This window comes from Rana temporaria, chromosome 3, assembly GCF_905171775.1.
Source record: "Rana temporaria chromosome 3, aRanTem1.1, whole genome shotgun sequence".
Classification (NCBI taxonomy): Eukaryota; Metazoa; Chordata; class Amphibia; order Anura; family Ranidae; genus Rana; species Rana temporaria.
Genome location: NC_053491.1, coordinates 417816109 through 417843756, shown reverse-complemented (window position 1 = coordinate 417843756; position 27648 = coordinate 417816109). Strand labels below are relative to the sequence as shown.

The following is a 27648-nucleotide window of genomic DNA, read 5'->3' as shown; positions in this document are numbered from 1 at the left end:
AAAATCCCCATAGGCGACGCTTTAATTACTTTTATTGGTTACATGTTTTTAGTTACAGAGAAGGTCTAGGGCCAAAATGATTGCTCTCGCTCTAACGTTCGCAGAGATACCTCACATGTGTAGCTTGAACACCGTTTTCATATGTGGGCGGGACTTACGTATGCGTTCGCTTCTGCATGCGAGCACACGGGGACAGGGGCGCTTTAAAAAAATAAATAAAAATTATTGTTCATTTTACTTTATTTACTTGATTTTGACACTTTTTTCCCCAAAAATACATTTTTTTATCACTTTTATTCCTATTATAAGGAATGTAAACATCCCTTGTAATAGGAATATAGCATGACAGGTCCTCTTTACAGTGAGATACGGGGTCAATAAGACCCCACATCTTACATCTAGGCTGGGAAGACTGCAGAGTATCGCGCAGGGTATTGGGGTATTGCAGAGTATCGCACAGGGTATTGGGGTATTGCAGAGTATCGCGCAGGGTATTGCAGAGTATTGGGGTATTGCAGATTATCGCGCAGGGTATTGCAGAGTATTGGGGTATTGCAGAGTATCGCGCAGGGTATTGCAGGGTATTGCGCAGGGTATTGCAGAGTATTGGGGTATTGCAGAGTATTGTGCAGGGTATTGGGGTATTGCAGAGTATCGCGCAGAGTATTGGGGTACTGCAGAGTATTGCGCAGGGTATTGCAGAGTATTGGGGTATTGCAGAGTATTGGGGTATTGCAGGGTATTGCAGAGTATTGCGCAGAGTATTAGGGTATTGCAAAGTATCGCGCAGGGTATTGGGGTATTGCAGAGTATCGCGCAGGGTATTGCAGAGTATTGGGGTATTGCGCAGGGTATTGCAGAGTATTGGGGTATTGCAGAGTATTGCGCAGGGTATTGCAGAGTATTGGGGTATTGCAGAGTATTGCGCAGGGTATTGCAGAATATTGGGGTATTGCAGAGTATTGCGCAGGGTATTGCAGATTATAGGGGTATTGCAGAGTATTGCGCAGGGTATTGCAGAATATTGGGGTATTGCAGATTATAGGGGTATTGCAGAGTATTGCGCAGGGTATTGCAGATTATAGGGGTATTGCAGAGTATTGCGCAGGGTATTGCAGATTATAGGGGTATTGCAGAGTATTGCAGATTATTGGGGTATTGCAGAGTATTGCGCAGGGTATTGCAGATTATAGGGGTATTGCAGATTATAGGGGCATTGCAGAGTATTGCACAGGGATAGCTGAGCTGGGATGGATGGATGGATGGCTGGATCTGTGACTGCAATAGTCACAGATCCAGCCACAGCGCTGCTGCTCCCCCCCCTCCCCTCCTCTCCTCTCACACTGTACCGAACGGTACAGAGAGGAGAGGGAGGAACCGGCGTCATCAAATGACGCCGGTTTGTTTACAAGTGATCGCTCCGTCATTTGACGGAGCGATCACGTGGTAAACGGCCGCGATCAGCGGCAATTTACCGTGATCTGTGATGCGCCGCGTCTTCTAGACCCGGCGAGCACGGACACTTCCGCGAGCGCGCCCCAGGGGACGCGCAAACGCGGAAGTGCACGAGGACGTCCCAGGGACGTCCTGTCACAGTAACTCGACCGCGCTGTAGCAGTATTTTTGCTATAGCGCGGTCGGCAAGTGGTTAAACATGTATAGAGCCATGACAGGCCCTCATTATACTCCTATATACATTTATAGAGCCATGACAGGTCCTCTTTATATTCCTTTACATGTAAAGAGTCATGACAGGTCCTCTGTATACATGTATAGAGCCATGACAGGTCCTCTTTATACATGTATAGAGCCATGACAGGTTCTCTTTATACATCTATAGAGCCTTGACAGGCCCTCATTACACTCCTTTATACATGTATAGAGCCATGACAGGTCCTCTTTATACTCCTATACATGTATAGAGTCATGACAGGTCCTCTTTATACTCCTTTATACATGTATAGTGCCATGACAGGTCCTCTTTATACTTCTTTATACATGTATAGAGCCATGACAGGTCCTCTTTATACTCCTATACATGTATAGAGCCGTGACAGGTCCTCTTTATACTCCTATATACATGTATAGAGCCATGACGGGTCCCCTTTAGTTATCATGATATAAAATAATGAATGGGGGGGCAGCATTTCATTCTTGGTCCCAGGCAGCACAATGTCTTGGGCCGGCACTGACTGCAAGTTTAACGATGTATATTTCAGTGCATTACCTTCCGTTTAACGCAGTACAGTTCAGTGCGTTACTGCAAGTTTAACACCATATATTTTAGTGCGTTATCTTCCGTTTAATGCAGGGCTCGACAAACCCCGGGCGCCAGGTCGCAATTTGCGACTAGAATTAGCAACCTGGTGCCTGGGGCAGCACAGTTGGTGTACCCTGTCTCCACGCGCACCCCCCTCGCGATCGCGTTGGACCGCGCCGGCCAGTAATTGAGGCCACGGCTTTGTGGCCTTATGCAGTCCTATGGTTCCTTCTGAAATATGGTGCCCTCTTGTGGTGGCTGTTGGTATGACAAGACAACCAGCAATGCTAATGGGGCTACCCTGCCTGTTTCCATCTCCTTCTCTTTACTTAGAAGTTAGAACCCCCAAACATTATATATATTTTTTATTCTAACACCCTAGAGAATAAAATGGCAGATGTTGCAATACTTTCTGTCGCACCGTATTTCCGCAAATGTCTTACAAGCGCACTTTTTTTGGAAAAAATACACTTTTTTTTATTAAAAAATGAGACAACAGAAAAGTTAGCCCAATTTATTTTATATTGTGAAAGATAATGTTACGCCGAGTAAATTAATACCCAACATGTCACGCTTCAAAATTGCGTCCGAATGGACGACAAAACTTTTACCCTTTAAAATCTCCATAGGCAACGTTTAAAAAATTCTACAGGTTGCATGTTTTGAGTTACGGAGGAGGTCTAGGGCTAGAATTATTGCTCTCACTCTACCAATCTTGGCGATACCTCAGATGTGTGGTTTGAACACCGCATTCATATGTGGGCGCTACTCACGTATGTGTTCGCTCCTGCGCGCGAGCTCGGCGTGACGGGGCGCGTTCCTGGCTCTTAACTTTTTTAGCTGGCTCCTAGATTCCTAGCAAATTTGTCAAGCACTGGTTTAATGCAGTATAGTTCAGCGCGTTACTGCAAGTTTAACGCAGTATACAGCAGTGCATTACCTTACGTTTAACCCAGTACAGTTCAGTGCATTACTGCAAGTTTAACACCATAAATTGCAGTGCACTACCTTCCATTTAAAGGTTACTGCAAGTTTAACACTGTATATTTTAGTGCATTATCTTCCGTTTAACACAGTATAGTTCAGTGCGTTACTGAAAGTTTAACACCATACATTTCAGTGTGTTAACTTCCATTTAACGCAGAACAGTCGCGTGCATTACTGCAAGTTTAACGCCATATATTTCAGTGCGTTAGATTCCATTTAGTGCAGTATAGTTCAGTGTGTTACTGCAAGTTTAATGCTGTATATTTCAGTGCTAATAGAAGATGGTAAAGAAACTACGCTAGGATAACTACAAATTAATAATGGCCTGAAGCTCTACGAAAGTAAGCAGCAACTAACCTGAAAACATAGCAGTGAATAAGAGTGAGAAAAATATACTGTATTTATTGGTGTATAACACTCTTGAAAATAGAGGGTAAACTGTGCCTGCGTGTTATACGCAGGGGGCTGTGGAAAGTTTTTTTTCTAAAACTTCCCTCTTAAAGTTAGGGTGCGTGTTATACGCCAATAAATATGGTATATAGTTGCGCTAATATCAAGGGAAAACCTTAAGGTGACCATAAATGTGAAAGTTGCATAAGTGAACATGAACCGTGAATTATATTAAAGTGCCTGTCTGCATAAACAGTAAACCAAATTGACAAATCATGGAATAGGCTGTGGCATAAACGAAAGCAGATGCCTCGATAGTGTAAAACCAATGACTTTTATTAAAATATAAAACAAACAGTAAAAAACTCACATTTCGTAAGTGTAAGACCAGCCTTAAACCTGTTGCGCCGGCTGGACGCAAACAGGAAAACCCGTCCGTATGGTTTCCCATACACTTAAAGCGGGAGTTCACCCATTTATTAATTTTTTTTTTTTCTCCCCTTAGATTCCTGCTCGTTCGGTCTAGGGGAATCGGCTATTTGTATTAAAATATGAGCAGTACTTACCCGTTTTCGAGATGTATCTTCTTCCGTCGCTTCCGGGTATGGGTCTTCGGGAGCGGGCGTTCCTTCTTGATTGACAGGCTTCCGAAAGGCTTCCGACGGTCGCATCCATCGCGTCACTCGTAGCCGAAAGAAGCCGAACGTCGGTGCGGCTCTATACTGCGCCTGCGCACCGACGTTCGGCTTCTTTCGGAAAATCGTGACGCGATGGATGCGACCGTCGGAAGCCTCTCGGAAGACTGTCAATCAAGAAGGAACGCCCATTCCCGCAGCCCATACCCGGAAGCGACGGAGAGGATGCATCTCGTAAACGGGTAAGTACTGCACATATTTTAAAACAAATAGCCGATTCCCCTAGAGAAAACGAGCAGGAATCTAAGGGGAAAAAGTGCCCTCTAAGGGTGAACCCCCGCTTTAAAGACCAAATTTTCCACACCTGTTTGACAGGTGCATATCATTGCAATTTTTGACAGCAAGGCCAATTCTTGCCTTCATCAAAAGTACCTCAATAGTGTTACGGTGTGAAGGCGCCACTGACACCCAAAGACCAATTTTTCAACACCTGTTTGACAAGTGCAAATCATTGCAATTTTTGACAGCAAGGACAATTCTTGCTTTCATCAAGAGTACCTCTATAGCGTTACGGCGTGAAAGCATCAACGACACCCAAAGACCAATTTTTACGCATCTGTTTGACAAGTGCATATCCTTGCGATTTTTGACAGCAAGGCCAATTCTTGTTTTTATCAAGAGTACCTCTATAGGGTTACGATGTGAAGGCGAAAACGACACCCAAAGAATTTTTGTTTGCACCTGTATGACAGGTGAATATCATTTAAATTTTTGACAGGAAGGCCAATTCTTGCTTTCATTAAGAATACCTCAATATGGTTATTATGGTGTGAAGGAGCCAGCGACGGCCAAAGACCAATTTTTTCACCCCTGTTACTTCTATTCAAAGTCTGTGGAAGAGACAATAGAATTTATCCAAAAAATCTCTATTCTTGTTCCCACTGCACTGCATTGTGGCCTCGTCATACAGACTGGCTCCACAAGCCGTTTCTTACAAAATAAAGAAAGCTTGCAGGGGAAATGTCATTTTTTTGGCTTTATAATGCATTGTTTCTGCAGCAGCTTCTATCGCAATACAGATGTGCCACTTTACAGGTAGACTAAGGGGACACCCCCAGGCACTATATTGAAAGGATTTTTTTATTTTTATGCTTACACCTTAAGCATCAAAAAATCACTGCTCATTTAAAAATGACATTTTTTTTCCATTTTTTTTTTCATTTATACATGTCTCCCAGGGCAGTACCCAGACCCCGATAACCATTGTATGCCCCATTACTTGCATATAAGCCCTCAAAATGGGCACTTTTGATTTTTCACGTTCAGGTCCCATAGACTTTAATGGGGTCCGTTATTCGGTTCCAAACTTTTGCGATGTTCGAAAGTTCTGGTGCGAACCGAACAGGGGGTCGTTCAGGCCCATCCCTATTCATTACTAAATAATCTTCTTTGCCTTTTTATTCACATTGAATATAATTACTTATGATGAATAAACATTACAGCATTGATTTGGTATTGTAAAAGCTTATATATACATTATATGACTGTTGCATGCACCAGCCAGTAGCAGTCAGATTGTAAAATAATCATGCTTCCATAGACAACCCCCTGACCCAATAAATCTAAAAGGAAAAAACCAAAGAGCTATGGTTCACCTGAAATAAGAAATTAGTATGAAGCTTACTTGGTTCAATTGTGTGGTGTGTGTATAATATATATATATATATATATATATATATATATATATATATATATATATATATATATACTGTATCTTAGTTGGTCCAGTTCTGTATGCAATTATACACAAAGCATACAGTATATATATTTAAAACGCACATAGATATTCTCTTTACAGTTTCACCTTTACAGATTCCTCTACGACCTGCCTTCTTACTGTACAGTGAATCATCAGGATTATGATTCCTTATTTATAGTACAGTGATCAGGATGTAGATGAATAGTCGGAAGCTATAAAGAGATAATGGAGGCACCAGAGGTATATGAAACACAAGAATTACACTCCTTTGGCAGGTAAAGAAAAGCTTACATGTATTTATGTATTTCAGCTTTATTTTTATGTTTGCTTATGATTCAATTTTAGAAGATCAGAGTTATACTGTATAAAAGACCACAAAGATGTGGAAAAAATGAGCTGTACAAAAACATAGTTAAAACATAAAAGAAGGTATTGATTTCCTTTACCATCACAGTGGTATATGTTTATAATCTTGATCTGGATTCAAAGCCTTGCATTACTCCTGATATTCAGGATCTTCTTCAGATGTAGAAAATTCTGCAAATGCAGCTAAACAACTATATCCCAAAGGCTAGGCACAGTAGATGGTTTTAATGGGACGTGGGGATACAATAATTCATAGCAACCAATTAGACTTTGACTGTCAGCAATTTAGTGTACCGTATTTTTCGGACTATAAGGCGCACTTAAAATCCTTTTATTTTCTCAAAAATCGACGGTGCGCCTTATAATCCGGTGCGCCTTATGTATGGTTGTATTGAGCATTACAGACATACATGTTAGGTTTAAAGCATCCACTTACATGTAAATAGCAGAGATCCGGCATGTAGATCATGGAAATAGTCTCTACTGTAACATCCTTCTGCACCAGATGTAAGCTGTAAAATGCTCCTATGCCCCTCTATGTCGAACCGTCCGTGTAGCAGTGAAACTAGCTGGTACGGTGACACTGTTGAAAGCGAGGCATGGGGCGCAGTGTGAGCCACGGTGACGTCACTGGAATGCGACGGCATTTCGGAGCTGGCGCTTGCGTGTGACAGAGGTGTGTGCATTCATTCATTCATTTTCTTTACCCGCGTGCGCCTTATAACCCGGTGCGCCTTATGTATGGAAAAAAAACTGTTATTAGGCGCTCAACGATAGTGCGCCTTATAACCCGCTGCGCTTTATAGTCCGAAAAATACGGTAGTTAGAAATAATAAATGCATATCTGCTATTGGTATCTTTAGGTTATGCATACAGTAACAGCTACAAATTATAATTCAGTAAACTATGAATAATCAAGCAAAGAAGTAAGGGAGTAAAACAAAAAAGAAAGCAAGGAATAAAGAAACAAAGTATTCTGGTTAGGGAAGAACATCCCCAACCATCTGAGGTTTTCCTCCTGACTTTCTGCTTGATAGGGATCAGGACCCAACATAAAGGGCTCCTACAGTTCCAAAACAAAATGCATTATCTCATCTTCTACACTCATAGACAATGATGGCCATTGGCCATGTCATGCACTGATACAAACATTGTTTTTTTACATGTGAACCTTCCTTCCACAGAATACTGGAAGAATGTTGCAAAAAGACCACCAGGTCCATGTTAGTCTATGGCAGGTAGAAGATAAATGTATCTTTATCTGAGATCTGCTTTCACATTTACAAATGAGATGAGGAGGGCGAAGGAGTGGTACATGTGGTTTAAGCTTCCACTGGAGTGGGTAGAGTAAATCCTCATTGTAGATTGTGTTTCTGCTGCTATTATCTAGTTAAATATGTCCCCTGAACTTTCTTACAGCCTAGGTTCACACTGCTGCGAATTCAAAATCGCGGTAAAATGCGCGATTTTACTGCGATTTCGCGGCTGCGATTTTGCCCCGATTTCCGCCGCTATTTAATGTAATGTAATGTTTCGTCCCGAAATCGCAAAAAGTAGTACAGGAACTACTTTTTGAAATCGCAGATGCAGCGTCGCACTGATTAGGACAGTGCCATTGCCGACAATTGCCGCCGATTTGAGATGCGATTTGACATGTCAAATCGCATCTCAAATCGTTCCAAATCGTACCCAGTGTGAACCAGGGCACAAGAGCAGAGACAAGGGTGGATTTAGAGGGGGGGTAGTTGCAAGCTATCATTAGTCTTGGAGAACCTGCAGGAAGTCATTGGTCAGGGAGGTTGTGGGCACTCAACATTTGGGGGGTTTGTTAACACTGAAGAAATAGCAGCACTCCAAGATCCATCAAAATTCTTATTTAATAGACGAATATCCCAAGTGTTACAGACAGTTTAAATGGTAGTTGCATTTCACACAAAGATGTGCTTATTCCTGGGGGGTTTGTTAAGACTGGATTACAAATGCTCTTCAGTTTGGGGAGTAGAGCATATAGTTTTGCTAAAGCCAGTCATAGATGGATAGAAATTAATCTGGTTCAGCAGGAACCACTAAGCCGTGGAGGAACCATTAATCGACTTCAGTATAACCAGCATGTCAGTTTTTTTTGCCTGATCACTGCCAGCGGACATAGCCATCAGTAGTGATCATTATATTCTGCTGGTAGGGAAGGCTCCCCACCGGCAGAACACAATAGTGCTGCGGGAAGATGTCCCCCATATACACTGACTGTATTGATGTGGGAATCAAGCAATTTTCTTTCCTTCAACTCATGTTTGAAGGAAAGAAAATTTCACAATGTATGGCCTGCCTTATGGCTAGCAGGTGGAATCATGGGTGGCTATCAGTTTAGTGGAAAGATACCAAGTTGCCCAAAAGAGGGTGAAACTGTGGTTGTAGAGCAGGGGTGCCCAACCTTTTGAAGAGCGAGGGCCACTTAAGTGACTTGGTAACCAGTCGCGGGCCACAATGAACAGAGCAGGCAGATGACATGTCCATGTCCACTCTGCACATGCAGAGCAGACAGGGCCACAGCCCACTCTACTCTATCGGCCCTCCAATCCGATCTGCCCAGATGGAAGGGGACAGATACACCCTTCTGTTTTATATTAACGGATCGAATTAGAGGTAGGTGAGTATAAACGGCCACAAGTCCTTTTAGATCTGTGGCTTAATAGAGGTGAATGAAGGGTCAAATTGGGTCGGACTGATCGTGTCAAAGGGGCCTAAGGCAGCTTTCACACTGATGCGCTGTGGTATACCCACACTGAGGGTGCAGCGCAGTGGACCTATGGCTTTCCTGCAGGTTAGCTACACTTAGACGTCTATTATATCCTGCAAGTGTGGTGCACTTTCTGAAGTGCACCAACCCACAGGTAATAACAGAAGTCTATGGCTCAGTGCAGGTAACCCGCAGGTGTTGCACCTGCAGATCAGTTTGAAAGCAGCCCAGTAACCACTGCAGAACAGATATGCCCATATATACACACTGAGGCCCAGATTCTCAAAGGGCTTACGACGGCGCAACGCCATGTACGCCGTCGTAAGTCCTAATCTGGGCCGTCGTATCTATGCGTCTGATTATTAGAATCAGTTACGCATAGATATCCATTAGATCCGACAGGCGTAAGGCTCTTACGCTGTCGGATCTTAAATGCATTTTTTTTTCGCCGCTAGGTGTCGCCTCCGTCGTTTTCCCCGTCGAGTATGCTGTGACGGTATTGGTATGATATCCCCGTCAAACAGTCCCTTCTTCCCATAACAGAACATCACAGAATCATCCACACATGAGCCAAGGCTGAATGCTGGAACCAGACAGTCTTTAATAGTATAACACACAGCTTATATGTAATTTCCAAAACTGTTACAATGACAAATCTCCGCCCCCCTCACACTGGGGCTTCCATACAGATCATGGCCAGACATTTCGGAGCAGACTCTGAAAACACATATTCTTTAGATAATGACATCAGTGGAGTTAATTACTAGGTGTAACAGAATACATTATCTAGACAGCCTGACCACAATGAAGCAATCAGAATAATTAACCTGAGCCCCTTCTAATCACAGTAAACAGTAACCACAGGGCTTCTTCACACAACACACTAGATCAATTAACATTTCAACAGCCTGTTAGCAGAGTGAGTCACACCTGAAATCACCTTCTAACACAGCATTAACCAAGCAGGGAGAATTTAAACTGAAGCATCCTTCACAATGGCCCCCCTTTTTCTCCCTGCTCCGGCAACCCGGTTGGACCTTCCCTGGTCCAGTAGGGTTGACGGGTTCAGAGCTTTTAGTCCGAGGTTAACTCCGTTTGGCGTAACTGACCTCCCTTGGCAACTGCTTCAGACTCAGGTATGCCACCGGGTCGTCAGATCACACGCCGGTCAGTCCCCAAGTCTTTGTGCGATCTGCAGAGTCACCAGAAGTCAGTGTGAAGACGGCGAATGGGTCTGTGCGCCGCCGTCTAGGTGTCCCGCTATGGGAGGGGGCAGGTTATGGCTCTGAAGTGACAATCACAGGAGATTTCATAAAAAAAAAAAAAAAAAGTTATATTTGTTGAAATGCTGTAGCACTGGTGCTCAGAGTCCGGGGGGGGGGGGAATCAGTGCCCCATAGGGTCAGCCACCCTCTGCTCCCTCCGCAGCCGCCGGTTCTCCTCTTTGAGCTTCTCCAGCTCCATCTCCAGTTCATGGAGCCTGGGGGGGGTCAGCCTGCTGTGACCTCAGGTGGTTGTTCTCCTCCTCCATGCGGCTTATGCACTCCTCCAGCTCCATGTACTCACGGATCAGCTCCTGCTTGCTCATGTCCTGCAGGCTCTCCACGTGGTCCTTCATCATCAGGAACTGGGTGGTGGTGTAAGGGGCCACCGGTGGGCCCTTGGCGAACATCTCGGCCCGCATCTGGGACGCCCGCTGCGACTCCCTCTCCTCCAGTCGCTTCTTCTCCTCCCAGGTCAGCTTGTTATACGGCTTTCAGGACCTCTTCTTCTTGGAGGGTGGCCGGCGGTGCCTCTTTCTGCCCAGCTCCCTCCAGGGCCCCTCCGGCTCATGGCTGTCGCCCATGACCAGCTGACAATGGTGTTCCCTGTTGTCCGTAATAACAGATTGTACCATGAGGGCTTCGTAAGGGGTGCCCAATGGTTCTTCCGGACCCAGCTCCTGGGGATCCCAAGCCGAGTCTACACAATGGGCTGCTGCTGGTGGGTGGTACCCAGGTTGAGACCAATTTGACCTGGTGTTGTCATTCAGGGGGCAATTCTGCTTGAAGTGACCTAGCTGTTTGCATCGGAAGCAGCGTTGTTCGTTGTCCTCCTGGCGTGGATAGCGAGGGCTAGATGTCACCGGTCTGTTAGGAGGTTGGTATCTAGCGGCTGGTGGGTGAGAGGGCGCCGTTGGTCGTGGAGGTTGTACCTGTGGTGTGACCTGGTTCGTCTTGCGAGTATCCGCATATTCATCCGCCAACTTAGCGGCCTCTGGTAGAGTCATGGGCCTGCGATCTCTCACCCAGTCTTTGACGTCCGTCTGGATGTGATTGTAAAATTGCTCCAGGAGCATTAGTTGCAAAATGTCTTCTGCGGTGGTGGCCTGGCTGCTGTTAACCCAGTTAGAGGCCGACAGGGATAACTGGCATGCCCATTCCGCGTAAGAGTCTTTCGTGGTTTTGCGTGAATCCCTGAACTTCTGTCGGTGGGACTCTGGGGTTACTGCATAACGAGCCAGGAGCACTTCTTTAACCCGGGCGTAGCTATGGATATCTTGATCTGGCACGGTCCGGAAAGCATCAGAAGCTTTGCCTGACAGTTTGCCTGACAATATTGCAACCCACTCTCCTCTAGCTATTCGGTGCAGGTTACATTGTCGCTCAAAATCTGCCAGGTAGTTATCAATTTCACAGTCTTTTTCATCAAAAGCTTTAAAAGCGCTAAACGGAATCTTCCTTGTGTCTGCTGTGCTGTACTCACTGTTCGGAGAATGTGCGGCTGCTTGTTGGACTGCTGCCAGTTTTAACTGTAGTTCTGCGTCTCTTATTTGTTTAGCCTCCTCCGCTAACAGGTTCATCACTTTCAGCACCACATCCGCCGTTGGGTTCGGACTGAACCATGCTAGCTTCTCTCTGACCCGCTTGGTTTTGTTGCTAGCAATCCTTCCACGAACTTCCAGTAGTTCTTCCAGTGTCTGCTTGGAATCCGGGTGTAAAGGGGAATAGAAGGGAAAATCCCGCTGCTGCCAACCAATTGTGATGGTATTGGTATGATATCCCCGTCAAACAGTCCCTTCTTCTCATAACAGAACATCACAGAATCATCCACACATGAGCCAAGGCTGAATGCTGGAACCAGACAGACTTTAATAGTATAACACACAGCTTATATGTAATTTCCAAAACTGTTACAATGACAAATCTCCGCCCCCCCTCACACTGGGGCTTCCATACAAATCATGGGCAGACATTTCGGAGCCGACTCTGAAAACGCATTTTCTTTAGATAATGACATCAGTGGAGTTAATTACTAGGTGTAACAGAATACATTATCTAGACAGCCTGACCACAATGAAGCAATCAGAATAATTAACCTGAGCCCCTTCTAATCACAGTAAACAGTAACCACAGGGCTTCTTCACACAACACACTAGATCAATTAACATTTCAACAGCCTGTTAGCAGAGTGAGTCACACCTGAAATCACCTTCTAACACAGCATTAACCAAGCAGGGAGAATTTAAACTGAAGCATCCTTCACATATGCAAATTAGATAGATACGCGAATTCCCGAACGTACGCGCGGTCAACGCAGTGAAGTTACGACGTTTACGTTAGGTTTGCGCGGCGTAAAGTTGCCCCTGAGGGGCAACCAATGTTAAGTATGGCCGTCGTTCCCGCTGGATGCCATTTACATTCACGTTGAAACCAATGACGTCCTTGCGACGTCATTTGGAGCAATGCACCCTGGGATATTTCCCGGACGGCGCATGCGCAGTACGTTCGGCGCGGGAACGCGCTTAATTTAAATGCTCCACGCCCCCTACCCGGCTAATTTGAATTAGGCGGGCTTGCGCCGGGTGATTTACAGGCAAGTGCTTTGTGAATTAAGCACTTGCCTGTAAAACTTGCGGCGGCGTAACGTAAATGACATACGTTACGCCACCGCAGAGATACGTCGGATATACGAGAATCTGACCCTTGGATTTTAGTATTAAACTTACCTTTAATAACAGTCTTCCATTCTGGTATCACCAGCTGTTGCTGTCACGGGCAGAGAGCATTTGGTATGACTTCACCTGTGACAAGAGTTGGCGCTATACATAGAGCATATGCTTATGACAACCCACCATTCGTGAGGTCCCCGGCCACTGGTTGGGCACCCCTGGTGTAGAGTATCACAATTGCGATAGTTTGCAGTTAAGTAATAGGACATAGCTTTTCATATTATATTACCACTTACCAGACTTCCTGGAAACACAGAGACATTTTTCTGTTAAGCCTCGTACACACGGCCGAGGAACTCGACGTGCCAAACACATCGAGTTCCTCGGCCAGTTCAGCCCTGAAGCCGCCGAGGAGCTCGGCGGGGCGAGAGCTCCCATTGAACAACGAGGAAATAGAGAACATGTTCTCTATTTCCTCGCCGAGCTCCTCGTCGGCTTCCTCGGCCGAAAGTGTACACACGACCAGTTTCCTCGGCAGAATTCAGCCAGAAACTCGGTCGGAAGCTGAATTCTGCCGAGGAAACTGGTCGTGTGTACGAGGCCTTAGGCCTCGTACACACGACCGGATCTGTCCGTTGGGATTTATCCGCGGATCAGTTCCAGCAGACAAATCCGGTCGTGTGTACGGCCTAGCGGACATTTTTCGGCGGAGATTTCTCCAGCCGACGGTTTTCAAGCGGATAGAAATTTCTTAGCATGCTAAGAAATCTATCTGCTGGAAACCTGTCCCTTGGACTGATCCGGTCGTCTGTACAGACTCACCGGATAAGTCCAAGCGATCCCCATCCCTCGCATGCGTCGAAGTGATTCGACGCATGCGTGGAAGTATTTACCTTCCAGGGTCGCACACGTCGCCTCGTCATCGTCGCAGCAACGACGCGGCATGTCACCGCGTATGTTTTCCGCGGGGATTTTGATCTGATGGTGTGTACAGCCCATCAGATCAAAATCGGGAGCAGAAATGTCCGCTGGAAACGGTCCGGCGGACCGTTTCCAACGGATATCCTCTCGTCTGTACGAGGCCTTAGTGTGAAACTGTCGAGATGAAGAGGACTTTGTGGTTACAGGTTGCCATGTAAGAGGTGTTATCCTATCAGGAACCATATTTCTATCCTGGAAGGAATGTGTAGAGATATACACTACTGGAACTCACTCAATATGTCATGGTTTGGCAGAGTGACCTTGATAAAAATGTCACTCCTCTCCCATATTCTGTATATTTTGCAAACAGTGCCCATTTGTATCCCCCAAACATTCTTCTCCTTGCACAGGTAGGAGTGTAAACAATTCATCTGGCGTCAGAAACCTCCTAGAAAAGAACTGACTCATCTGGTCACCCCTAAACATAAAGGAGGCCTAGGCTTCCCAGGCCTTTACATTTACACTAAAGGCCAGCCTCTTAGCTAGACTGGTTTACTGGAATCTTAATGAAGCCACTAACCACATGCCGACCGCGCCATAGCCGAAAGTCGGCTACAGCGCGGTCAAGTTATTCTGGGAGGACGTCCATGGACTTCCTCCCGTGCTCACGCTTCCCACGCGTGAGATGGCTGTGAGATCAAGACTTTGTAGGGTTTGCTTACCTGTCCCCAATCACATTTCTGCTGCCAGGACAGGAGCAGTCTAGGGGGGAGATAGGGGTAGTAAGAAAACCCATCAGAGTTTCGATATGACAGTGTTAACTCCTGTATCCAGGAATGCTGGGGGGAGGTGGGGGGGAGTTGGGGAAGAGCACACCCAGCACCTCCTGCTAGCTCTCCCCCCTGATTTTCTTTGCCACTTCCACATACCCTTTGCCTGACACCCAGACACCAGTGCCGCTGACAGGGGGTACCATGGGACCTCCTGTAGGGGCCCCGGCACGCAGGGGGACCCGGACAGCAGAGGGATTGGAGCGACGGGGGGGGGGGCAATTAGAGAGCAATCAAAACATAAGGGAGAGAGAGAGAGGCGACAGGCAGCTGCTGGTGCTGAAGTGTTTATTAAATAAATGTTTAAAAACAATTCACTCCATGTTAGAGTTGTATATGTCAGTCTGTGTATTCCGCTGTCCCATTCTTCCGATCCACGCTGCTGTTTCACTGAATTGCTGGAGGAAGCCAAGGATACAGAGCCGCAGGGAAACTGCAGTGAGCTATCAGCCTGGGATGCTGTGACCAATCAGAGCGTTCTGGAGGCTTAACCACGCCTCCATCATCAGAGGCTGATAGTTCACATGAGTTTCCCGTGGCTCTGGATTGGAGGGGAGAATGGGACAGCGGAGTTCACAGACTGACATATACAGCTCTGACATGAAGAGTGAGTGGATTGTTTTTAAACATTTATTTTATTAAACTGCCTGTCGCCTCACTCTCTCTGCCTTATGTTTTGACTCCTCTGTATTTGCCCCCCCTCCTCTGTAATTGCCCCCCTCCTCTGTAATTGCCCCCCTCCTCTGTATTTGCACCCCTCTCCTCTGTAATTACCCCCTCCTCTAATTGCCCCATCTTTGTAATTGCCCTCATCTCTGTAATTGCCCCCATCTCTGTAATTGCCCCCATCTCTGTAATTGCCCCCCACCCCAATCGCAAAACGAAACTTGATTTGGGTGACAGGTACCCCACGATTCTGTTTACGCGATTTTGCAGCGATTTGTCGGGTGACAATTGCGGCAAAATCGCACCGCGGTTAGGATGCCATGCCGTGCGCCGCTAAAGTGTTCGGGTTTGAGTTGAAGAAAAGCTGGCAACCCTAGTCATGATTTTGCTAAATTGACATACAGCTGTCACTATGCCTGTCAGCTTGTAGTGGCAAGAAAACTCCCTACACAGCCACCCTTCCTGTAACTCCTTGTCCCGACCCTGCCAATCAGAGGACTACTACAGCATACATTTACCCCTGTTTGCTAGGTCTAAATTTTAAGCTGTCACAGTATATTTACTAGCAGTAAATACCTGAAAAACATTTTTTCTCAATGCCAGGCTAGTAACATCATTTTCTCAATGGTGTATAACTAGCTTGGCCTTCAATTCTATTGTGTCCATTTGCTTTAGGAATTTAGGCCCAGATTCTCAAAGGGCTTACGACGGTGCAACGCCATTTGCGCCGTCGTAAGTCCTAATCTGGGCCTTCGTATCTATGCGACTGATTCTTAGAATCAGTTACGCATAGATATCCATTAGATCTGACAGGCGTAAGGCTCTTACGCTGTCAGATCTTAAATGCAATTTTTTTTCCCGCCGCTAGGTGTCGCCTCGTCGTTTTCCCTGTCGTCTATGCAAATTAGCTATTTACGCGAGATTCCCGAACGTACGCGCGGTCGACGCAGTGAATTTACGACGTTTCCGTAGGCGTAAACTTACCCCTGCTATATGAGGGGTAAGTTTACGAAGGTCCGTCGTATGCCATGTTAAGTATGGCCTCGGGACAGCGTCGTCTTTTTCCGTCGGTTACGTCGTTTTACTAAGTCGTTCTCGAATACGACTTTACATCAATGACGCTCACGTCGGCGTCATTGACGTTTTCCGTCGTGAGCTGGCGCATGTGCACTGGGCTATTTTTCTGCCCGGCGCATGCGCAGTTCGATCGGCGCGGTGGCGCGCCTAATTTGAATACAAGCCGCTCCCTTTGAATTACGCGGCCATAGGCCGGGCCATTTACACTACGCCGCCGCAAATTACGGAGTAAGTGCTTGGAGAATACGGCACTTGCTCCAGTAAGTTGCGGTGGCGTGGTGTAAATGGCTTACACTACGCCGCCGCCGATTCTATGAGAATCTGGCCCTTAAAGTGTATTGTCCAAACTCAAAAAACAAAATGGCCCGGATTCAGAAAGACTTCCGCCAACGTATCTACTGATACGCCGCGTAAGTGCACGGATGCGCCGTCGTATCTATGCGCCTTATTCTGCAAGTAAGATACGCCTGAATTTTGTCTTCATACGACCGACGTACGTTTCCTACGCCGTCGTATCTTGGGCGCATATTTACGCTGGCCGCAAGGGGCGCTTCCATTGATTTACGCGTTGAATATGTAAATGACCTAGATACGCCGATTCACAAACGTACTTGCGCCTGTCGCAGTAATCTACGCCGTTTACGTAAGGCGTACGTGAATGGGGCTGGGCGTAGGTTACGTTCAGTGATTCGACGTATCTTAGGCGTTGGGTCCGAAGTGATTCTGAGCATGCGCACTGGAAAGCGCCCACGGGACAGCGCATGCGCCATTCGTTCAGCCATTCATTTGCATGGGGTCACGGTTCATTTAAATGGATCACGCCCACTTCCTTCCTACTTTGAATTAGGCGGGCTTACGCCGGCCAATTTACGTTACGCTGGCGCAACGTTGGGAGCGAGTGCTTTGTGAATTCTGTTCTTGCCTCAATGATTTACGTCTCATATGCGATACGCCGGCATAACTATGCGCCACTCTACCTGAATCCGGCCCAATGTATTTATTTTGCAGCTTACCAATCCTTAAGGTCCGGTTCACAGCAGGGGTCCAGTGCATGCTGGTTCACTGGTTCAGGTCCGATTTTGGGCAGAAATCGAACCTGAAACGTACCAAAAAAGGCACGCGTTTTTCCCGCACACCGGACCCGCTGCAGAGATATGAACCGGCTCCATAGAGAGCCAGTCACATTCTCCTGCTATGCGAATTGGATGCGTAAAACGCGCATTCAATTTGCATAGGTGTGAACCGAGCCTTAATGTTGTGGCTGCATTTGTTTTTTGTTTTTACTTTTTCCCCCTTAATTTTTAACCTGGCCAGTAATACACTTAGGGCCAGATTCACAGTACAAGTACGCCGGCGTATCTACTGATATACCGGCGTACTTTCAAATTTGCCGCGTCGTATCTTTAGTTTGAATCCTCAAACCAAGATACGACGGCTTTTGGCTTCGATCCGACAGGCGTACGGCTTCGTACGCCTTCGGATCGTAGGTGCAATACTTCGGCGCCCGCTGGGTGGAGTTTGCGCCGTTTTCCGTGTCGGGTATGCTAATTAGCTTTTTCCAGCGATCCACGAATCTACGCGCGGCCGTCGCATTCTCTTACGTCTTCGCTAGTCGGCTTTTACTGGCGTATAGTTAGAGCTGCTATTTTGTGGCCTATAGTTAGACTTGCCATGTTAAAGTATGGCCGTCGTTCCCGCGTCGAATTAAATTTTTTTTTTTTTCGCGTAAGTCGTCCGTGAATAGGAAAGGACGTTACTCACTTCGACGTTCAAAAAATTACGTCGGTGTGACGTCATTTCGCGCAAAGCACGGCGGGAAATTTCAAAACGGAGCATGCGCAGTACGTTCGGAGCGGGAACGCACCTAATTTAAATGATCCACGCCCCCTACCCGGATCATTTGAATTAGGCGGGCTTGCGCCGGAGGGATTTGCACTATGCCGCCGCAACTTTACAGGCAAGTGCTTTGTGAATCAAGCACTTGCCCGTAAAACTTGCGGCGGCGTAACGTAAATGCGATACGTTACGCCGCCGCAGATGTACCTGAATCTGGCCCTTATTGTCTTAGCTCCTCTCTCTGTGGAACAGTAATAGAGACAGTCTTAAAAAGCAGCACTGCCTGGAGAGGGTAGTCTTGGATAGACTAGTAGAGTTGATGGCCTTTAAATACATGACTAACAAATTAAAGCAGAACTAACCCATCAATTGAACGGGAATGCTGTCAATTTTGTTTGCGTTCTCAGCCAAATTGTCAAACCATCAAATGGCTGGTGTCCAATGGCAGCAAACAATCCAATAATGGCCACCATTATTTTCCAGCACTGCCTTACCCCTCTTGGGCATGGAGTTCACCAGACCTTCACAGGTTGCCACTGGAGTCCACTTCCACTCCTCCATGACAACATCACAGAGCTGGTGGATGTTGGAGACCTTGCGCTCCTCCACCTTCTGTATGAGGATGCCCCACAGTTGCTCAATAGGGTTTAGGCCTGGAGACATGTTTGGCCAGTCCATCACCTTTACCCTCAGCTTCTTTAGCAAGGCAGTGGTCATCTTGTAGGTGTGTTTGGGGTCATTATCATGTTGGAATACTGCCCTGTGGCCCAGTCTCCGAAGGGAGGGGATCATACTCTGCTTCAGTATGTCACAGTACATGTTGGCATTCATGGTTCCCTCAATGAACTGTAGCTCCCCAGTTGCCGGTGTCCTGCCGAGAATTGTCCCCCGGCGGATAATGCCCGCTCTGTACTGCGCAGGCGCAACAGACCTCCGAAAATCGCTGAAGATGAACACAGCTGTCAATCACATGAGCTCGATATTGTGCTGCACGCTCCCGATGCTCGCTCCACTCTGAAAGGGGTGTAATACTATTATATCATCTGCATTACTAATACTGTATATCGTGTAATGGCTACAGCAAGGGGCGGGTGTATTATTGGGGTGGTTTTATCAAGAAACTACACGATATAATAGTAATACACCCGCCCCTTGCTGTAGCCATCCGCCCCTTTACACAATATATAATAGTAATACAAATCCGCCCCTTGCTGTAGCCATCCTTACACCCGCCCCTTGCAGACTGGAGTGAGCATCGAGAGCGTGCAGGAACGTCTGTCACAGCGTCCTGTTCATTGCGCAGTCTACAGCTGCTTTACATTCGGCCATTTCCGGCGGCTCCGTTTGCTAGAGCGCTGCCCCTGCGCAGTCCAGGGAGGACATTATCCGCCAGGGGGACACGTCTCGGCAGAACAACGGCAGGAAAAATGCATCCCCAGACCATGACACTCCCACCACCATACTTGACTGTAGGCAAGACACACTTGTCTTTGTACTCCTCACCTGGTTGCCGCCACACACACTTGACACCATCTGAACCAAATAAGTTTATCTTGGTCTCATCAGACCACTGGACATGGTTCCAGTAATCCATTTCCTTAGTCTGCTTGTCTTCAGCAAACTGTTTGCAGGCTTACTTGTGCATCGTCTTTAGAAGAGGCTTCCTTCTGGGACGACAGCCATGCAGACCAATTTGATGCAGTGTGCGACGTATGGTCTGAGCACTGACAGGCTGACCCCCCACCCCTTCAACTTCTGCAGCAATGCTGACAGCACTCATACATCTATTTCCTAAAGACAACCTCTGGATATGACGCTGAGCATGTGCACTCAACTTCTTTGATAAACCATGGCGAGGCCTGTTCTGAGTGGAACCTGTCCTGTTAGGCCTCGTACACACAACGGGACCTGTCCGATGAAAACGGTTCGCGGACCGTTTTCATCAGACATGTCCGCTGGGATCATTTGGTCTGATGGCTGTACAGATGGCTGTACAGATGGCTGTACAGACCAAATACAGACAGACCAAATTCCCCACGGACAGGATACGCTGTCAATGCTTCCACACATGCGTCGAATCACTTCTACACATGCGAGGGCTTTCGGCCGAGCGGACATGTCCGGTGAGTCATACAGACGACCGAACATGTCCAACGGACAGGCTTCCAGCAGACATGTTTCTTAGCATGCTAAGAAACATTTGTCCGCTGGAAACCTGTCCGCTCGGCCGGAAATCCGGTCCGGTCGGCCGTACAGACGACCGAACATGTCCGCGGAAACTGGTCCGCGGACCAGTTTCAGCAAACATGTTTGGTCGTGTGTACGAGGCCTTAAACCGCTGTATGGTCTTGGACACTACGCTGCAGCTCAGTTTCAGGGTTCTAGCAATCTTCTTATAGCCTAGGTCATCTTTATGTAGAGCAACAATTCTTTTTTTAGATCCTCAGAGAGTTCTTTGCCAATAAGTGCCATGTTGAACTTCCAGTGACCAGTATGAGAGAGTGAGAGCGATAACACCAAATTTAACACACCTGCTCCCCATTCACACCCGAGACCTTGTAACACTAACAAGTCACATGACACTGGGGAGGGAAAATATTTAATTGGGCCCAATTTGGACATTTTCACTTAGGGGTGTACTCACTTTTGTTGCCAGTGGTTTAGACATTAACCACAGCTTCCCCCGTTCTTCACTGTGGCGCCGTGATCGATCGTGTGTTCCCTTTTATAGGGAAACACAATCGATGACGTCACACCTACAGCCACACCCCTTACAGTTAGAAACAGACATGAGGTCACACATAACCCCTTAGGCGCCCCCTTGTGATTAACTCCCAAACTGCAATTGTCATTTTCACAGTAAACAATGCATTTTTAATGCATTTTTTGCTGTGAAAATGACAATGGTCCCAAAATGTGTCAAAATTGTCCGAAGTGTCCGCCATAATGTCGCAGTCACGAAAAAAAACGCTGATCGCCGCCATTAGTAGTAAAAAAATAGTAATTAATAAAAATGCAATAAAACTATCCCCTATTTTGTAAATACTATACATTTTGCGCAAACCAACCGATAAACGCTTATTGCGATTTTTTTTACCAAAAATAGGTAGAAGAATATGTATCGGCCTAAACTGAGGAAAAAAATTTTTTTATATATTTTTGGGGGATATTTATTATAGCAAAAAGTAAAAAATATTGATTTTTTTTCAAAATTGTCGCTCTATTATTGTTTATAGCGCAAAAAATAAAAACTGCAGAGGTGATCAAATACCACCAAAAGAAAGCTCTATTTGTGGGAAAAAAAGGACGCCAATTTTGCTTGGGAGCCATGTGGCACGACCGCGCAATTGTCAGTTAAAGCGACGCAGTGCCGAATCGCAAAAACTGGCCGGGCCCTTTAGCTGCCTAAGGCCTTGTACAGACGAGCAAACATGTACGATGAAACCGGTCCGCCGGACCGTTTTCACCATACATGTCTGCCCGGGGATTTCTGTATGATGGCTGTACTCACCATCATACAGAAATCCGCGCGTAAACAATACGCGACGCGTGGCCGCGCCGTCGCTGCGGCGATGACGCGGCGACGTGCGCGGCCCTGCCAGTTCAATGCTTCCACGCATGCGTCGAAGTCATTCGACGCATGCGAGGGATGGCGGCCGCTCGGACATGTACGGTAGGTCTGTACAGACGACCGAACATGTCCGACGGGCAGGATTCCAGCGGGCATGTTTTAAAACATGTTCAGAAATATTTGCCCGCTGGAAAAATGCCTGGCGGGCAAATATACGCAGGAATCCTGTCCGCTCAGGCCTACACACGACCGAACATGTCTGCTGAAACTGGTCCGCGGACCAGTTTCAGCAGACATGTTCGGTCGTGTGTACGGGGCCTAAAGGTCCGGGTCTTAAGTGGTTAATGGCTGTGTGTTGAGTTATTTTGAGGGGACAGCAAATTTACACTGTTATACAAGCTGAAAATTCACTACTTTGTACATTGTAGAAAAGTGTAATTTCGTCAGTGTTGTCACATGAAAAGATATAATAAAATATTTTTAAAAATGTGAGGGTTTTACTAACTTTTGTGAGATACTGTACTGTATATTTGAAATACATTTTTTATCACTTTCTGGCAATAATATGGTTTATGCTGTTCACCCCTCCAACCCGTGTTTTAGAATAAGAGGGAGGTGAAGCGTCCATTAATCTACATGTAATATTCCACCCCATTGTGTTTAGTTGATTAGTGGGCATGGAGGAGAAGGGAGGTAGTGGGCTGTCTTATACCACTGTGTATGTGCCCACATATGTAAATCTTTAGTCACATGGGCTGCTCAGATGTGATAGGGAGGAAATGCTCAGCATAGACATTCACTGAAAATTGAGCATGTGCAGAGCTGCCAACACTGCTCTTCAACATCCCTAGCTGAATTGGGGACATGGACAGAAGGTGGAGATAGAGAGCAGCAGGTTAAACCAGGTTTTTTTGCAGAATATAGAAAACAAATCTCATAGTGACTGAGTGAGTATAAACAGCATGTAATACACCATGTATTGATAGTTTGTATGATGTGGGTTTAGTAATAATTTAAGTTCCAAAAGCAAACCTAAGCACAAAGCATGATTTCTAATTTCAGCTGCATGCATAGGATGATGTGAATTAATATAAAGAAGGGTTACGGGTAATTAAAAAGCAACATTTAAAGCGTTTATTACTCCAACACTTAATATTCCTGATATGTGCCTGCTGTACCATGTACTTGTATGAGAAAGTCTCCTGTTCTCTTTGTATTACTTCCTTTGTGTGAAATCCCTGGTGTTCCTGGCAGTCTCCCTGCTTTCCTAATAAAAACTGACCACACTAAGCCAGTGAGGTCAGTGCACACCATGGTCAGTTCTCTAGCTATGGTGGGAACTCAGCCTGCTCTCCTCCAATGATCAGACTTGTGCTGACACGCCTGCACTGAACAGCCATTCACTGGGAAGCTCAGTGTGCTGCTGCATCTCCTCCTCCCAGCTCTTATGCAGCTGAGAACAGAGGGAATGTGATAACTTAAAAAAAAAGATAAAAATAAGGTATTTATCATGTTTTTTCTATCCAAAAATGTTTACCTTTCATTTCTATTTTAACCTGAATGGGTTGTTTTACAAGGTGATCATTTACAATCACTTTAAAAGAGAAGTAAAGGTTATTTTTTTGGGGGAATTATACTTACCTCTGTGGATACAGCATCAGTCCGATGCTGCATCTGTTCCCCGCGCCTCTACACTGAGAACCGAGCGATTGAACACCACTGTTCGCTCAGTTTTCAGAGCTCCCCAAGCAGAGAGCTGCAGACTGTCAGACAGCTCTCCGCTCTGCCCCCTCATCGCTCATTGGAGTGCTGGGCTGTGGAGGGGCGAAGGTGGTCATCTCAGGCTCTTAGCGGCTCGCTGAGAGCCTGAGCCGGGTGTCAGTCCATTCACCTGGCAGATACAGACTTTTTTTTTTGCGATGGTGCGGATTCTGGACCGACTTTTGTGACGTCAGTAGAGAACACTTCAGCCTGCTCCCTGCTGAAAATAGGTCTCGGGAGAGCAAAACTAACTGCACTCCTGTGATCCATAGGAGAAGTACAGCCAAACAAGCTTTGGCTATACTTCTCCTTTAAAACCTTGTACACACGATCGTTTTCCCGTCGGGAAAAATGCCATGAGAGCTTTTGGCCGGAAAAACCGGCCGTGTGTAAGCTCCATCGCAGTTCTCTTCTTTTCCCGGCGGTCTGTTTCCCGGCAGTTTTCCTATGTGAAAAACTGCGATGGAGCATACACGCGGCCGGGATTCCCGACCAAAGCTCCATCGCAGTTTTCCTGTCGGGAAAACCTCTTGTGTGTAGGGGGCAAAAATTACCGTGCAGGTTCTTGGTTTTCCCCTGGGATTCCTGGCGGACTTTTTACGCCGGGAATCCCGTACGTGTGTATGAGGCTTTAGGGCTCTTTCACACGGAGCGGATCCGTATTGATCCGCCCTCTGTGTGTCCGTCTGCTCAGCGGGGATCATCCGTAAATCGCCGCTGAGCTGTCGGCGGACAGGGCGGTCCCCACACACTGTGCAGAGACCGCCCTGTCTTTCCTCTGCTCTCCCCTATGGGGAATCAGATGAATACGGACCGTCTGTCCATATTCATCCGATCCGTTCCGCCAGACGGAAGAAAAATAGGGTTTTCTTCCGTCTGAAAAAGCGGATCTTTGCGGAGGCGGATCTTTACGGACGTTAGCGGATGCATCATCCGCTAACGTCTGCAATCCCATAGGGAAGCATTACAAGTCCGTAAACGGACTTGTAAAAAACGGACCGTTCGTCCGCCCGTGTGAAAGGGCCCTTAGACTTTCTTCAAGAACAGAAGGAAAGATACTAAATTGACTGCACTGTAGAACTACAAAAAAAAAAAAAACATTACCAAAAATGTATTGGAAAGATGTAAAATCGATAAAAATAGATACTCACAAAAGTACAACAAGTAGGAGAATGTAAACCAGAAGAGGCCATGTAGTGCAGAATACGGGTGCTCGGATGACACTCCACTAGACTGCCAAGATGACACGTTTTGGGGGGCACATCCCCTTTCTTAGATCTGAGCACTGTAGTACTGAGAATCAAAGGAAAACCCAAAAATCGTTCCCATTGTTGATATTGTAGGAACATCCCACAAGCCTAAAAGTTTTAAGCCAGGCCTCCACAGAGGGGCTCCATGGAGTCTGCTAAAATGAAACTTTAAGAAAAGTAATAAAAGCAACAGAGAAAACACACATTAGATAACGTAACCTACATATGTCATTGCTTGTATTGCTCTCTTTTACTCCAACTGTTGACTAATGATAAATATTCACTTTATTTTGTAATATTATATTATTTTGTAATATTATAATAATAATATTTTCTAATATTATACATCATCTGTACTATATTTTGTATTACATATATACTTTTCATGCAGTTTATAAAATGCCCAGCTTGTTTCAGCAGAAACTGCATGTCATCCTGGTTGTAGAGGGTGGGGTCCATATGGCTAGCAGTGCCAATACAGGTGAAAAGTGGCATGATATAGAAGGCAATGCAGTTATAAGAACACCCAGCTGTATGGAAGGATGAGACTGACAGTCCTGATGCTTGCCAATCGCCAAATGGACTTAAGAAAGACACAAAGGACATTGTCATTGATGGAACACATGAGTGTGGCAAGAAGGCTATGAAATACATTTCCACCCTAGCCATGCTGCCTAGGTGCCCCCCCCCCCAAGGAGTCACCTCCCCCACTTCATATCCTTAGAAGTCATCATCACATCACCCACCTTGTCATTGTGGTACTGAAGGGCTTCCTTGCCAGAGGAACACTTGATCTCAATCTTCTTCCCATCAGAGGGGGTTACATCCTTCTGCTGGCTAATAATTTTCCCAGAGCCTTTGGCTGCTGACAGAGAGCCAAAATTGATGGTCTTATTTTCTGAAGAACCTTCTACTGGACAGAACATCCCACAGAATTTCTGCCTGGGCTTGGGACTCCCAGATCCCATGTTCTTGAAGAAAGATGGGACCTCCTCCCCCTCATTCTGCCGGCCAGGTTGCCTCTTGTCAGCCATCCTGAACCCCCCCTTGAAGGATTGAAGGCTAAATGCTGAAAGGGTAGGACAATGATGAGGTGGGTGGAGAAGGCACTGCAGGTTTGGAGGCGAACAATAGAACTCACTACTGCTCCCACATTGCTGAGTCCTCCGCTGACTGGCACTGGAGAATGGGCTTGGATCTCCTCTCTCCAGCCAAGTGCACACTGCCTGCTCTTCAACTTAGCAGAATTAAAGGAGCTGGGAGGGATGAGGAGTGCAGGCGGGAGGGGTTCTGCAGCAGAAAGGCAAGGAGATCCGGAAGTGACAGAGAGATTGGGGAAGGAATAGAGCTGCAAGGTGCTGGATTTGGCCACCTAGGCATGGGCGATCAGATGGGCAGCTGTAGGTCAATCAATGAGGATGGGTGTGATCAGGGAGCAGCTTGCTTGTTTTATGACAGCTGAGATTACCTTGGATAGTATGGAGAGCATGCTTTCTCTCCATGCGGGTTTAATCATCCAAAGGATCATGGGTGGCAGGAGTGATGTGATGCATGCAGAGGCTGTGGCGGAGTCTAGGTATGGAACAATAGAAGATGGACAACCATGGACTTTGCGCAGCCAGGCAGGATCCAGCGGATGGGCGCTGTCCCTTCAGCACCATGCAGCCGGCATAGGCTGCAGAGGACCCGACTGGAGGCAGCGCCCATTATTAATTCCTGCTGTGTATAGGGGGGCATCGGATCACACATCCTTCTGTACCCCTATGCCATCAGCATAATATATGACAGATAATTCATGGGTGAGGGTGGCAGCAAGTATTTATATAAAGGGGGACATCTGACACATTCTTCTTTACCCCTATGGCATCAGCGGGATATCAGTCATTTGTGACAGATAAGATATAGGGGAGGGTGACAGAAAGTATATATATATAAAGGGGACATCTGATCACACATCCTTCTTTACCCCTATGGCATCAGCTGGATATCATAGTCATATATTACAGATAATTCATGGGTAAGGATGGCAGCAAGTATTTATATAAAGGGGGGCATCTGATCACACATCCTTCTTTACCCCTATGGCATCAGCTGGATATTATAGTCATATATTACAGATAATTCATGGGTGAGGGCTGCAGCAAGTATTTATATAAAGGGGGCATCTGATTATACATCCTTCTTTACCCCTATGCCATTAGCAGGATATCAGTCATTTATGACAGATAAGATATAGGTAAGGATGACAGAAAGTAGTGTATGTGTATAAAAGGGGACATCTGATCACATCCTTCTTTACCCCTTTGGCATCAGCAGGATATCATAGTCATATATGACAGATAATTCATGGGTGAGGGTGGCAGCAAGTATTTATGTAAAGGGGAACATCTGATCACACATCCTTCTTTACCCCTATGGCACCAGCAGGTTACTAACATAGTCATATATGACAGATAAGAAAAAGGGGAGGGTGGCAGAAAGCATATTGAGGGCCATCTGATCACACATCCTGCTTTACCCCTATGGCATCAGCAGGCTACTATCATAGTCATATATGACAGATAAGAAATAGGTGAGGGTGGCAGAACGTATATGTATAAAGGGGGACATCTGATTACACATCCTTTACCCCTATGGCATCAGTAGGATATCATAGTCATATATGAAATAG

At 46.3% G+C, this 27648-nt stretch overlaps 1 protein-coding gene across 1 annotated transcript in view; it reads right to left on the bottom strand.

The window, feature by feature from the left end:
* Positions 1–26226, bottom strand: part of DPYSL2 (dihydropyrimidinase like 2) — a 144096-nt gene extending 117870 nt beyond the window's left edge. Inside the window, exon 1 of the mRNA XM_040346116.1 lies at positions 25724–26226. Within this exon, the coding sequence (XP_040202050.1) occupies positions 25724–26011 (288 nt within the window). The 5' untranslated portion in view covers positions 26012–26226. The remainder of the gene's footprint in view (positions 1–25723) is intronic.
* Between the last annotated feature and the right edge of the window lie 1422 nt (positions 26227–27648).